Raw genomic sequence first — 15,324 nt, forward strand, 5'->3', positions numbered from 1 at the left:
ATGGTTTGATCGTAGGGCGTGGCCATGCAAATATATAATCTCCGCTAGGCCAATGTGTCTCGTTTCGGGCGCGGCCCGCGAATCCAACCCCACGAAGGAGCGCCAATAGGGGGCGCGGCTTTGTAAATAAAGCGAAGGCGAGCGGGCCAATGGCTTCTCTTTAACAGAGATTATGCAAAACAGGCGTGCGAGAAAGGGACCAATGGTTTGAATGGGAGGTGCGGCCATGCAGCTACCAGGGCCAGTGAAGAGCCGGGCGTGCAAATCAGCTCCAGGAGGCTAGCCAATGGGCGCTGTTATGCAGATGAGGCGGTGACAGCGCCTGAGCTGCAGCGGCCGGGGCTCTTGCGCCGCTGCGCGTTCGCCGGAGCGGAGACTCGCCAGCGCCGTCGGCGGGGCTCGCCCCAGGATGATCCGGGCGTTCTCGTTCCCCGCCAGCCCCGAGCGGAGCCGGCTCCGCGGCTGGCTCGAAGGCACCCTGGCCGGCTTGTGCGAGCTGCATCTGCTGCGCGAGCGCCAGGAGCGGCGCGTGCGGCAGGCGCTGCGCCTCGCCGCCGAGTCCCCGAGCAAGCCGGGAGAGGGCGAGGCTGCCGCCGGCGGCGAGGCGGCTCCGGAGGACCAGCTGGTGAGTGCGGGGCACGGAGGGCGCCGGCCCCGGTGTCCGGCCGGACCGCAGGAGCGGCTCCCCCGCCGCCGCCTCTCTCCTGATCCGGAGCCAATTCGGAGTGGGGGGCGGCGCTGGATTTCGCGGGGAGGTCTTGGCCGGCTGGGGAGGGGGCTTTGCAGGAGGCAAGGTCCATCTGGGGAGCTCGACAGTGGGAGGCGGGACGCCGCGCAGCGATATCCCGCCCCCGTATGGACTAGCCTTGGGGGAAGCCCCGGAGAAGTCAAAGGCTGCGATCCTGCGCGCGTCTCCCTGAGAGTAAGCCCCGCTAAGACACCGGAGACTTCCTGCGGAGTAAACGCGGGAGGCTGCCTTTGGGCAGCGGGGCAAGCCCCCTGCAGCGTGACTGGGGGCGCCGCGGGGGCTTCTGAGCCGTCTGCGCCTCTTCCCCCTTCCCCGGGTCCTCGCATTTTCCGGCCAGGGCTCAGCACTGGCTTGTTTTTTCAGGGGACCGGGGAGGGGGCTTTGAACGAGCCTCAGGGGCTCGAAGGTTTGGGTGGTGGCGGGGCCGGCAGGGAGGCAGAGCCGCCGGGTTCTGTGCGCGGGTTTCTTAATGGGGCTGGGGGCTTGCAAAAATGCCGGAGCGTGCCCGCCCGCCCCCGCCTGGGGTTTTGTGGGCGAGGACCTCTCTCCGTCCCTGTTCCTCCTGGCTTGTGGGGCTGCGATGGGAACCCACCTGGGAGAGAAGGCGAAGTGGGGCCGCTTCTCTCTCCCCCCACCCCCCTTGCAAGACACGCCCGCCTCTCAGATCGTTGACTTGGCTTTTCCCGGGGTTTAGGCTCCCTTCCTCCCTCGGTTGCGCGAGGCCAGAGAGCCGGGTAGGGCAGGGCGCCCCTGGGGGGCAAAGGAAGTTCTTGGACTCTCAAGGGGAGGGGGAGGAGGGCAAGGGGCAAGCCTCCGACTCCTGGGTTCTCTCCCCAAGTCTAGGGGGGCTGTGTGCTGGAGGATCAGTGAGGAAAGGAGGCTGAGACCCGTGGGCTGCTGTGGGCTTCCAACCCCAATTTTGCTTTGGGTGAGGAGATGGTCTGCAGACTCAAGGGAGCGTGCTTGGTCAAGAGGGTAGGAGGACTTCTGAGTTGCATGAACCCATGATTTGACCAAAGCCAAGAAGCTAATGTGCATATGCATGTATGGGGGGACTGGATAACTTGTGGAACTTGGTGCCACAGGGTTTAGAGCAGGGGTGCAGAAGCACTGGCCTGTGGGCCAGCCTTGGCCCAGGTTTGGTTTGGCCCTCCCAGGTTCTCCAGATGGCCAGGCCCCCTTCCCCTGGCTCCACCCCTTCCCATCTCCCCCCAACATATGGTGGGTTCCCAGCTTTTGTAGTCCTCCTCCCCTTTCCAAAAAGTTGACCTGCCTCTCCTAAGGCTTAGTTACTGGCATTAAGAGCTTTAGGGTGCAATCCTATACATTTTTAGGCAGAAAAAAGTCCTGCAACTCCCAGCATGCCCCATCCAGCCATGCATAGGATTGCACCCTTAACCTACAATATGTTGGTATTTTTGTGCTTTGGCCACGCCCACCACTGGGATGCGGCATTGCTCAGCTTCTCCGCAATTGAATTTGGCCCACAGGCTGAAAGAGGTTCAGCAACCCTGGTTTAGACTGTATGATCAGTTCAGAAAGACTCCTTTTTCAAACATGTTGTCTTGTTAGTCCCCTCCCCCTGCCCACTGCTGCTGCCACCACCTCCTCTTTTCTCTGAGCAATAAAGAGCTTAAAGTTTGCAGAGAGTCTGGAGATTATTACCCTGGGAGTTCAATGGAACCCCCCCCCCATAATTCTGCTCTGGGTTTCAGTCAGAACTCTAAAGGAGGTATCCAAGGTATGAGCACCTTGGAGAGCCCCTTTAGGGTTCTGGCTGGTTCTGACTGAAACCTGGAGTGGATTCACCGCCCCACTGACATTGGAGCCACCAGCCTCCGCTCAGCAGGGTTTCTCCATCCTAGGCATCTGGTCTCTGCATACCTGCCTGGGAATAAGGGGGGGGGGGAACCACATTTGTGTCCAGCTCCATCTTGGCTCCTACTGGAAGCATAGAGCTGGCTTAGGTGGGTGCTAGTGGTCTAATCCAGCAAGGCGATTCTTATGCTCTGCTAATCCAAGCAAACCAATGTTGACTCAGGCCATGGAACTGCAAAACAGGGGGTGGGGTGGGGGGAGGAGGGGGGAACTAGGCTGCAATTCTGAATTAAGCCATTTGGGGAGTACTTGCGAAATCTCAGATCCCCAATTTAGGCTACCAGAGGCTGTATCTACATGACAAAGGTATTGCGACTTGACACCAGTTTAATTGCCAAAGCATCCTGGGAATTGTAGTTTCCTAGGAGGTGGTGAGATTTCCCTGTGGCTGGCCCCTCGCCATCCCTCCCCCCCCCCCCCGGCAGAACGAGACTTCCTGGGATTCTCTGGGCAAACGGAATTGCTGTTAAAGGAGCCCAAGCCTGTGGTGGACAGACCACGTCATGACGTAGTGCTCAGATACCCCATAAATTCTTACAGCTGCTCTTGTAAAAGGCGTGTTGTCCTCTAGTCAAAAGATATTTAATCCAGAGCCAGACTGGGGCCTTTGCATTCTGCGCTCCTGCTCTTCTATATTTTGCGGTTGCAAAACAGCAGGTCTGCGAAGAGAACTGTGACCCTCAGTCCTGTTGGCGTGGGACGGGTCAGTTCATCCATACAGTTGGCTTAGGCTGCTGCTTTGGGTGGCAGAACTCAAGGAGGTGCCTGTGTTGCCAGAACTGGCCTGCATGTCTGGGCTGTGGTGCTGCTACTTGGCCATGCCCAGAAGGCCAGCAGGACTGCCTGTGTGTCTTCTTGTATGGTTTGGAATTGGAACCAAGTGTTTAAAAGGCAGATCGCAGCATCCTCCCGTCATCTCGGTCTCCCCATGTGGTGGTGTTTTGTTGCCTTTTTCAGAGAGACGGAGAGCTGACTAATAGACAGGCCTTCTCTCGCCTACAATATTAAGACTTGTGGCAGTGCCAGCACCCGGTTCCGGAGGGCTCATGGGCAAGCCAGCCTCAGTGGGCCTCCTCCTTCCATGCGTCTCCTTTCTCACTGCCATTGTCACCAGCAGCTCTTGCTCCTCAACTCCTTTCTCCTCATTGCTTCCACTTGCTTGCTCAGCTAGCCAGGGAGCAAGGAGGCTGGGGCTTCTCCCACTCCACCTCGCCACCCCCACCGCTGCCTGGGCCAGAGCAAGAGGCAGGTGAACAAGCCGGTCGCAGTGGTGAAGAGGGAGAGCGACTCCAGGGGGCTCCTGTCAGTGGGCCCCTGCTGGGGTGTGGGCCCTGGCAAGTGCCTGACCAGGCCAACCCTTGGCGCCGGCCCTAGCTAGCAGAGTACTTACTGTGGCAGTCTCTCTGCATCTCATATGATGCCTGCCGTGGTGAGGGTGAAATGAGCTGATCTTGAGCAGACAGAGGAGTAGGTGGGGAGTCAACAGAGGCTGACGCGACAGAGGTTTATAAAATACTGAACAGTTTTGAGAAAATCAACACGCATTCTTCCACCTACATACCCCATCTTCGTCATAACTAACCGGAACAGCCTTTCCCAACCTGACGCCCTTCAGATGTCTTGGACTACAACTCCCATCACCCCCAGCTTGCATGGCCATGGCTGGGAGTTGATGAGAGTTGTGGTTCAATACATTTGGAGGCCGTCAGCTTGGAGAAGTTTGAATTTGAATCTGATCACCCAACAAAAATTATTGGCAAGTTCAGGGATGTCAGAGAAATCCGCAACCAATTCAAATGAGTTTGGATTTCTTTAAATCCAACCTGCAGATTCCACAGCAGACTGGCTGTTGCCTGAGTTGTGTAGATCCCACAGACTTTTATGCAAGAAGAACAAAGTTCTCATACATGCTAAACAAATCCGATTCTGTCAATGAGTGGCTGATAGAAGGAAAGGCGCCTGACAGTCCATGAAACACAGACAGAACACATTTAACAAAATCTGTACATCCCCCTGTCACACAATGGCTATTGGCGCAGACAGCTTTATATAAAAAGGTGGAGAAATCCATGGAGGAATAGACCTGTCAGCAGCTATTTGCCTCTCTAGCTAAGTAGAACCTCTAGGTTTTAGGCAGTATATCTTAAAATAGCAGATGCTGAGGACCAGCCTGTGGGTTTCCTCAGAGGCATCTGGCCATCCAGCTAGCTGCCATTGGAAACAGGGTGCTGGACTCAATGGATTGTCATTTCATTTCATTGATTACATTTCTATACCGCCCAATAGCTGAACTCTCTTGGAGGTTTACAGAGGTTAAAACGTAAAAAAAAAAAATTATAAAAACCATTTACATACAAACATATAAGCATACAACACACACAGAGACACACATATATCTAAAACAAGTTTAAACAGTCAACATAAGTAAAATCCAGGACTGATTAAAACCTCATCATATGCTGCCAAATGCCTGAAAGAAGAGGAAGCTCTGTACCTGGTATGAAAAAGATAACAATGTTGGCACCAGGCAGGGTTTGTCAGTGAGATCATTCCACAGTTCGGGGGCCACCAATGAGAAGGCCCCCTCTCCCTTGTTGCCACCTTCTGAGCCTCCGTTGGAGGAGGCACAAGAAAGAGGGCCTTAGGTGATGTAGTGGATGGGTTGGTTCATGCTGGAAGGGGCGCTCTGTCAAGTATTGTGATCCTGAGCCATGTGAGCCTTTATGGGTCTAAACCAGCACCTTGAATCAGGCTTGGAAGCATACAGGCAGCCAGTGCAAGCAGGCCAGAATCGGTGTCGTATGTACAGACCTTTGTTCTGATCTGGCAGAGGTTGGCTAATGTTCTGCCTACCCCTATCTTAAGGGAGTTGGACTAGGTCACCAGAGCCCACCGTGAGTGGCAGAGTAAGTCATGGAGGAAAAGAGCAGAGGCTTGCGGGACTAATTGGAAAGTCATGGGGGGGGGGTTATATGACCCAGATGCCACCCACAGAACAAGAAGGCACTACTCCAACCTGGCTTCCCACTCATGCCCCATTCTGGGGTAGTTTTAAGGGTTTCAGTTGTGGCCTGGAACTGGTTCTCTGATGTCTGGTCGAACAGGAGACCTTCCTGTTGATGCTCTGTCTGCTAGCCCCCCGAAATATAATCCCAGGTCCCTTGTGGGGTCTGCGTGCAGAAGCTTTCATATCTAGCCAGCCTGTTGAAGCTCTGTCTGCTAGCCCCCAGAAATATAAATGTGGGTCCCTTGAGGGGTCCACTCCGTACATGTGCAGAAGCCTACATCCCCAGCCAGCCTAAAGGAACCGAGAAAGAGGACCTGTTGTAGTAGTTCATTGCTGTTTTTCCCTCTGTGATGGCCTGAAACGGTAGTTCTGAAGGGCAGTCCTCCTGGGCAGAAAAGGTTGGCTAGAGTTGTCTTTTCAAAAGCAGCACCTTCCCTTATTTCAGTGGATACTGGTGGCTCTGATGTCAGTGGGGTGGTGAATCTGCTCCAGGTTTCAATCAGAACTCTAAAGGAGCTCTCCAAGGTGCTTGGAGAACTCCTATAGAGTTCTGGCTGAAACCCGGAGTGGATTCACTGCCCCACTGATATCGGAGCCACCAGAGTCCACTGCTTCACACAGAAGAAGCTGGCGTCTGCAAAGTAGGACACCTTTGATCCAAGGATCCTTGGATCAAAGTTCTGACATCCTCTACCACACGTTCTCTCCAAACTGGGCACCATAATTTCCAAGGGAACTTTCTATTAAAATTCTTCTTTAAAAAGCAGAGCAGGGGAAAGATTGCGGAGGACTCTGCTGGGAGTAGTCAAAGGCAGGAGAAGCATTGCCTGTGTAATTGGGGCTCTTCCCTCTCCATGGTAGATAAATGCTTATTTCTAAATGGGATTTAAAAAAATAAAGTATTTCACCTCCTGTGTTGAAATGGCAGCTATTCTGTGATTAAGCATGAAATATTAATGCAGGAAGAGAATTGTGCCTTATTTAAAATAAAATTTAAAGATCAAGACTTCTCTCTAAGTTGAAGATGTGGCAAATGTATAGCCCACCGCGTCTAGAATTCTGCACTGTGTGTGAGATGGAAATAAACTGGGCCAGCACTGCACATACCGATCTGTGCATAATTCTGGCTGTCAACTTGAGGGTTTTGCTTCTTCAGAGAGCGGTGTGTGCATGCATGTATGTGCCAAAGTCCCTGGGAGGCGGAGATGAAGGGACATAGATGCATGCACACACCTGGTATATTTGTAAATTGAAATGTTGGGAGTGGGGGGTTCAGATGCCTAGAAGCTATTTATTTATTTACTTGCCCTTTGTCCTGAAAGCCTTTCCTCCTAGTTGAGGAGAAGTACTCTGCATATATGCAGAGTATGTTTTTTTCACCCATGAGTAACCACAGCAGGTCCCTCTAATGCAGTAGACTTCAACTTTTTTCATACCTGGAAACCCACGTTCATGATTGGTTATTACATTTATATTTCACTTTTTCCCCCCTTGCAAAGAACCCAAGGTGGCATATTTGGTCCTCCTCCTCTCCATTTTGTCCTCACAACAATCCTGTGAGGTAGGTTAGGCTAAGAGTCGGTGACTGGCCCAAAATCACCCAGTGAGCTTCATGGTTGAGTGGGGATCTCCAAGTCCCAGTCCAACACCTAGCCACTACACCACACTGGCTCTCACATATTTAGCCAAACTTGCATTTGGGGGTCCACTTTTTAATTTTGTACCATATTAAAAATGTCTCCCCCTATATCAACCTCCCAGGCCACTACAATTTTCAGAGGAGTCCTTGTTGTTCATGCTGTGGCCTATGGACTTCCGTTTGGCAGTGACACGGAGACGGGCCTTCTCCCACCCTATTGAATGATCTCCCCTCTGAAGTACATCAGGCCTCAATGCTTGTCTTGTGGTGATGTTGTAAACAGCTTCAGGATTTGTGCAAATGATAAATGGTATTGCTAATATTGCTAACTGTATGGTGGCAGTACTGCGGCCGTGACCCGTTTTAGGTCATCCTGTAGCGCAGTAGTGGCCCTAAGCCACCAGTTGAAGACGAGTGCTGAATGTCTGGGCTGCAGGGATCCAAATGGGGTCACCGTACTGGAGACTTTGTGGCTGAATGGAGACAACAGGTCTCTCTCTTGGGGCTCCCGTGAAGCTTAGCCAGGTATATGCTGATTTTAATGAAAGGTTTTGCTCTATTTTCTCTCTTAAAAAACAAAAAACAAAACCCTGCCTGGTTTAATTAAAATTTCTGGCACTGCTGTCAAATACCCAGCACGCACATTCTGGTGTGGGGATTAATGAAGCAAGCAGCAACCAGCCCATGGGATGCTTCTGCTTTGCGTATCACAGTGTGTGGATTGGGACTGCAGGAGGGCTGGATTTTGCTCTTGGATCTGAGATTCTGCTCTTCTGGTCTGTGCTGACTGGTAGTGGCTCTCCAAAGCAGTTGGTGATCTTTGCCAGCCCATCCTGGTGATGCCAGTGATTGAACCTGAGACCTTCTTCATGCAATGCAGGTGCTCTGTAAATTGCACAAAAAGCAAAAGCTACAGCACATCACTTCAGTCCACTGCCTATTCTGCCCCTGGTTTTTTTCAGCCATCTTAGCACCAGGCCCTCTTTTGACACAGTTTTTGGGTCCTGCGTGGCAGAACATCCTGATAGCATGGACCCCTTTCTTTCCTGTTCCTCCACCCCTGTATGAAGTATATTCCTCCATTCAGGTTGCGTGTTCCCTTCCCTTGTCGAAACTGCGTGGTTTATCAATATTCTATTGACAACGCACTCGCCCCGAGCAGTTGGAATATTCGCAAACATTGCATGACAGAAGCTTGGCCAATGGTGAGTGAGCAGGTGACACAGCCTATTACAGGCAGATGGTGGTTTGCGTACAGATATCACAGTATTTAACTAGAACTCCATTGTCCATGAACAGTGACAGCCTGTATTCTCGGTCTGTTGAGTAGTGCTAAAGACAAGCAACATTCTCTACTGCTCTTCGTAGCCAGTAGACTCGTATTTTGTTTTTCTTAAGTCACGCTGCTTCTCATCTTGGCTAGCTCTGGTACAGGATTGCTTCCTCTCCCCCGCCCCCCATACACAAACCCCCTTTGCAGCAGGAGATGTATGCTGGTGTTGGAGTCTCCAGAGCATTTTGTGGGGCAGAACTACAGGAATCATCAGGAATTGACCAAACCAGAACCCATAGCTACCAAAGCAGACTTTGTGGCTGAGATGGTGCTTAGTAAGTGAAACGGGCTAGTGTGTGTATGTTTACGAGCTCCTTAAGGTGAAATAGCGCTGAGGAGTGTGTTTGGCTGCCCAGCTAGACGTCCACTAACCCTCTTTTCCCAAATCGATTGGCTCAACAGGCATGTTTTGAGAAGCGGAATAAATACCATAATAACCTAGTTTGCTGTCTCCACACTAAGCAATTGAATGACTCATTTTCACCCAGTGCAAAAATGTAGCAGAAGGCTCTCACCCATGCAGAGATGCAACAGACACACTCCTCTGGGTAACGACCATGGGCTTTCTCAGACAAATGAATCCTAGAGCCCTTCTCCTCAATGGTGGAGCAAGAACCCTAAGGCCTTAACCCAGGGCTCACATTATGGGTGGACGTGTGTGTGTGTGTGAACATGCTCACGGGGACTGATTAGATCCACAACGCCCACCCCAGATTCCCACCCATCATGCTCTCCTTAGCCTCCTAAAAATAAAAGCTGGCAGAGGGAGAAGCTATCACAAAAAGTGAGGAGGCCAGACCCCCTCTGCCCCTCCCCACCGGTAACGGATCACTGCCTTAATCCCAGCGGCCTTGCTTGTTTTCTTGCATGCCGGACCTCCCTGTCTGCCTTGACTCGCTGAGTCAAGACCCCGGTATGGGGATGACAGTGCTGAGACATCTTTCTCTGGCGATGTCTCCCAGGTTGTGTCTGAGATTGGGGGGGGGGTGTCATCTGTGTTTATGCCCCCAGCATCTCTTGTCATCACTTTATCCTTCCACACCGACCCACCATGACTCTGTGCATCATGGTGATGCCATACCGGTGGAGGAGCTCTCTCTGAACAGAAGCAGCCATTGTATAAATACGTCTGACTCAGGCTCTTAAACGTCCACTTTTGACATTTGGATTGTGAATAGGGGAGCCACTTGTCTATCAAAAACAGGACAAAAGAGGACAGCTGTCTCCATAAAATGTGTATATGCTAATGTATAGATGCCAACTTAGAGATAATTCATAGACTGTAAATAGAAATACGGTCCGTTTTGCCATAGTGCGGAACACTGCGGCCAGCAGGTGACTTCTGTGTGCCTTGCTCATTCTGCTGTCCAGGTGCTGCTGACAGCCGAATTCAAGGCAAAGCTCTCCCCTCGGATGGTTCTTTGTCTTTAAACTGGACGGCCCTTCAGAAGAGAGGACTGTCCTCTGTAAAAGAGGGCACACGGCCACCCTGCAACCTCTTGGGAGGAGTGGCGGTCTCTCCTTATTCCCCTCACACGGTCAGAGTGCCCTGCATGGCCACGTGCCCTCCAGAGGCGGGTGGGACCAGAGGCCGAAACCTGCTCGGTAAACATTGCTCTGCCCATTTCCCTGTGTTCCCTTGGGCGCGTCCCTTGACCTTTCTGGCCCTTTCGGTGCACTTGGGTCAGAAGTAGTTGGGAATGGCCGGCGGTGGGTGGGTGGCAGCTTACGGAGGAAGGCCAGGTAAACACAGTGAAGCAGGGGACGCTTTGCTCCAGCAGAGGAGGAAGTGAGATAAGTCTGGCGAGGTCGAGGGGGAGGGCATGGTAAATACCGAAAATATGGCAGGCACGCTGAAGATGGGGCTGGGAGCAGCTAAACGGGGGGTGGGGGGGAGAGGGTTGTCATGTGGCAGGCAGAGATGGTAAACACTGGGGGAGGGTCTTGGGCAATTCAGGGGGGGATGCAGTTGGGGCTCCAGGTTTCAGAGGCCCTTAGGCAAGACACCCCGAAGTGCCCCCACTCCCTCAGGGAGTCTCCCTTCTCAGTGCTGTAGTCCCCAGTCCAGGGGCTCTCGTCAGCCCACCGCTGGAGTGAGGGCCCCAGGAGCTTCCCCAACATTGGATCGGGGCCCTGGGCTGAAAGAGATTCTGCCCCCCCCCCCCCGCTCTAGGGCTTGGAAGAATTGTGGGCCCAGGCCACCTGGGCCACCAAGATTAGAGTCGGGGCGCCAACCGGAGCCAGGCCGGGAGCAAGGAGGCCGTGGCATCTCCTGCTCCTGCTCCTTCCTCACCATCATGTGGTCTGGGCCAGAGCGAGGCAGGTGAACAAGCAGGTTGCCATGGTGAAGAGGAGGAACCAGTCCAGGGGGCGCTTGTCAGTGGGCCCCTGCTGGGTGTGGGGCCTCAGCAAGTGTCTCTCCATGCCAACTGTTGGCCAGTCTGGCTGGGGATGATGGGAGTTGTAGTCCAACTGATCTGGAGACTTTGAAAGCTACTCACAGTTAGCAACGTAGTGTTAATGACGGTGGTAACTGCGAGTAGCCTACAAAGTCGTGGTTGAAGTTACTTCACACTAACCAACTGGGAGCCAAAATGTGTTGCGTGCATGTGTGTTTGTATTTGGCGAAACACACCCCTTTTAATAGTCTCATCCAAACTGGATAGAAGGGGATAAAATCCCCCCACGCACCAACCCCCCCCCCATAATTGATGGTTGGCTCTGAAAAGGTGCTAGTGCCTTAAGAGTGCTGAACTAAGAGGAGGTAGTTTATCCTGGATAAATTAATCCAGTGTTAAAATGTTTTAACTGTTTTAACCTGGTGTTTTATCCTTTTGCCTTTGCTGTTCACTGCTCTGAAATCTTCTGATGTGGAGCGATATATCAATATTGTAAATAAAAAAATAAAATCTGTGTGTGTCACTGTGGAAACCATAGGATGGGGTCAGAGTTGTAGAAGTTGTAAGCCGTATGCGCATTTGCTCATAAACTTGCTAAAAATCATTTTGTTATGTTTTGCAAATGTGGACTGTTTGGAATGGGGTAGGAAATAGGAGACTCACCCTCTCATGCTGGACCTGTGGGTCTCTTTGGGGAAGGAGGTAGGACCAGGGGCTGAGTGTTCCCCCAGCCCCATCAAACTACCATTGCATCCGGCTTTGGCTTGGCAGGGAGAAATTGATCTGATTGCTAATGGACAGTCCTGATTTCTCTCTCTCTCCCTGCCTCCCTCTGTCTGGATTCTCATCTTTGAATTTATTACTGGTGGGGTGGGCGTATATCTGTTCCAAACTGCCTTCCTGCTGGGAGTAGCTGAGGGAGGGAACTGGAGGCAGATGTGGGAGACCTAAGAGACCCCAGCCTCACTTGACCCTGGGATTTCACACTTCCCTGCATTTTGCCCCCTGCATGTATTGGGGGAGGGGGGTTTCTTTGTTTCTTTAGCTTAAAAAAACAAGAAGGTTGCAGCAAAAGGACTTGGCACTTCCAGAAAGTTTTTGGAGAATATGAATGGAAGCCTGGTCTTCTGGCGTTTGCGCTGGCTGAACTTCAAAACAAAAACTCAAACTCTGACTTTGGAGTAGTGGGGGAGGAAGACACAGTGATTTTCTTTCTTCCTTCCTCCCTCTCTGCAAAGTGGTAGCTGCTTTATCAACGCCAGCTTTGGTTCTGGAAGCCAGAGTTGCATATATACTCAGGCACATACTCAGTGACACTTGGGTCCCAAGGTGGGAGTGTGGATTGATTCACTTCAGACAACGGATGTTGTGGGATGCCTTTTTGAGTGTTCCCTCCATGTAAAAAACTTGCTAGGTAGTCATTAAAAACATATTCTGATTTTGAATGGAAGAATGATTGATTCTTCCAGGCTCCAAAATTATAACTCTGTGGATGGTAGTCTGCTTCTCAATGTCCAAATTTGGAATTTTTGCAAGAACTGCAGTCCAATCCTATGTGTTTATTCAGAAGTATGTTGCAATGAGTCCAGTAAGGCTTACATTGAGAATAAATGGGCATAGGATTGTGGTCTGGGTTGGTTTTCAGCAGCACGCGAAGCTTCATTTGCCTCTAATCGCAAGCCCCTTTGTAATTATAGTGCTCTCTGTTGACAAAGATTCTATTTCACATCTTGGGGGTGGGGAGGGAGAGAGAGTGCTTATATGTGTTTGCGCGCATCTGTGCTTGGCGTTTGTGATTATATTTAAACTTTTATCCTGCCTGGTCCTGAAGGCACAGCACGAGCTACAAGAAAACCTGAGAAGGCATATGACAGGAATACACTTCCAAAAATACATCAAGATCTGAAGCCTTTATCAATATGTAAAATCATAACCAACTGTAAAAAGCCAAACTCAGCTTAAACCTCTGTGTGGTGTTTCCCTGAAGGTACTGACTTGAAATGTCATTGCCTTTTTTCTTCTTTCTAATCTGCCATACCCACAAGCACATGTGATGGAAAACAAGCAGAAATGAAAAGGCTGTATAACAATCATACATTTTGCATGCAGTAAGGATTTAATGAACAGGCACGTTATGGATTGCCAACTCGGCAAATAAGTAAACACCAGCCAGTAATAAATGGGGCGGGGGGACACACACACAAAGGAGATCTGTTTGCTGCAAGCTTTATTATAGAAATAAAAATTATAAAGTGTGTGTCTGTGTGAGTGTGGGGTGGTGGTGGTGGGGAATCTGCATTTATATTTGTCATCAGCAGAAATCTGCTTATGCTTCTGTGCAGGTTTTAAAGCTGCAATTGCAGATGGCTCTAAGAAAGACTGCCACATGAAGTAGCCCTGTGTACTTCTCAGCAAAAGTAGCTCTGTCAGTTTCCTTCACTATATTTTTCTGGCCTACCTTCAGAGGGTGCTAGTCTTTGGATACAGCTGCTGCCCTTTTAAAACTTCCAATCTGATTCTCTCTCTGATCAGACCATCCTATAATAATGTCCTGTATTGAAGACAAACATTAAAAAAATTCCCAGTCCTGATGCTATCTCAAAATGATGGACATTTTTTCGAACAATGTTATGCCCCAAACAACACCACCACACTAAACCATGGTCCCTTATGGAAGGATATCTTGAGATCAGTGTGATGTCGAGCCAGTGCAGTGTTCGAGTGTTGGGCTGGGACTCGGGAGTTCCAGGTTCTCATCCCTACTCAGCCATGAAGCTCACTGGGTGACTTTGGGCCAGTCACCAAGTCTCACTCCAACCTACCTCGCAGTGTTGTTGTGAAGACAAAATGGAGAGGAGGGGGTCATGTACTCCGCCTTGGGCTCCTTGGAGGAAAAAGCAGGATATAGATGTAATAAACACATAAATCACCAACTCACCTGTAAACAAAGTAAAGACAAGAGGTAATACAAGATTTAGAAAAAATGCCACCCGCACATCTATGGTATACTTTGTATTGGTATGTGTGACTGCTGATTTTATGTACCTGTCACGTAATGTTGATGATAATGTATTGGGATTCTGAAAGAGCCATCAAAAAGAACAAGGCTTATTGCCTTTCCTGAATTGTCCTGGGCAACCCAGGATAGCTAGCAATCGTAGTGAGAGGCTATAGGTTAGTGCCAGGACACATACTTCTGGATGCAAACACACACTTTGGAGCCAGAAGGCTCCACGATTAATTCCTGGCACTACCATAAGAACCTAAGAAGAGCCCTGCTGCATCAGACCCAGGGTCCATCTAGTCCAGCATTCTGTTCACACAGTGGCCAACCAGCTGTCGACCAGGAACCCGCAAGCAGTACAGGAGTGCAACAGCACCCCCACCCATGTTCCCCAGCCACTGGTGTACAAAGGCTCACTGCCTCTGGTGGTGGAGGTAGCACATAGCCATCAGGACTAGTAGCCGTTGAGAGCCTTCTCCAGGAATTTGTCTAATCAGTTAAAAAGGATCTTTGACAGCAAGGCTGGATGACACTAGATTGCTGCCACTAGGCCGAGCAGGCAATGCTGGCCTAGGTGGACCTGGCCTGGGGGGAGAAGGCAGCGTCTGGGGAGGGTTCAGAGGAAGGCAATGAAGAGGATCAGGGGACTGGAAACAAAGCCCTATGAGGAGAGACTGAAAGAACTGGGCATGTTCAGCCTTGAGAAGAGAAGACTGAGGGGAGATATGATAGCGCTCTTCAAGTACTTGAAAGGTTGTCACAGAGAGGAAGGCCAGGATCTCTTCTCGATCATCCCAGAGCGCAGGACACGGAATCATGGGCTCAAGTTACAGGAAGCCAGATTCCAGCTGAACATCAGGAGAAACTTTCTGACTGTTAGAGCAATACAACAATGGGACCCATGACCTAGGGAGGTGGTGGGCTCTCCTGCACTGGAGGCATTCAAGGCGAGGCTGGACAGCCATCTGTCAGGGATGCTCCGACTTGGATTCCTGCATTGAGCAGGGGGTTGGACTCGATGGTCTTGTAGGCCCCTTCCAACCCTTCTATTCTATGACTCTATGATCTTTATACTTACGGAAAGGGCCGTAGCTTAGTGGTAGAGCACATACTTTTATATGGAGCAGCTCCCAGCTGTGACTGCCAAGGTCACCATCTAATAAGTTGAAGAAGAAGGTGTTGGGGAAGACCCTGGAGCAATGCTGATGGACCAGTGTTCTGACACATGGGTGGGAGCAGTGCCAGCTCCAGGTTTTTGAGGGCTTTGGGGCATGACCCCCTCCATGGGCCCCCTCCCTCAGTGAGTCTGCCTTCTC

The 15,324-nt window shown here is 51.0% G+C and overlaps 1 protein-coding gene across 1 annotated transcript in view; it reads left to right on the forward strand.

Annotated features, from left to right (window-relative positions):
• The first annotated feature begins 220 nt into the window (after nucleotides 1-220).
• Nucleotides 221-15,324, forward strand: part of DACT3 (dishevelled binding antagonist of beta catenin 3) — a 32,649-nt gene continuing 17,545 nt past the window's right edge. Inside the window, exon 1 of the mRNA XM_084814775.1 lies at nucleotides 221-625. Coding sequence (XP_084670901.1) covers nucleotides 410-625 — 216 coding nt within the window. The 5' untranslated portion in view covers nucleotides 221-409. The remainder of the gene's footprint in view (nucleotides 626-15,324) is intronic.

The sequence above is a fragment of the Heloderma suspectum genome, chromosome 10, assembly GCF_057233095.1.
Source record: "Heloderma suspectum isolate Gila_16-S chromosome 10, 16-S_ref, whole genome shotgun sequence".
NCBI classification, from domain to species: domain Eukaryota; kingdom Metazoa; phylum Chordata; class Lepidosauria; order Squamata; family Helodermatidae; genus Heloderma; species Heloderma suspectum.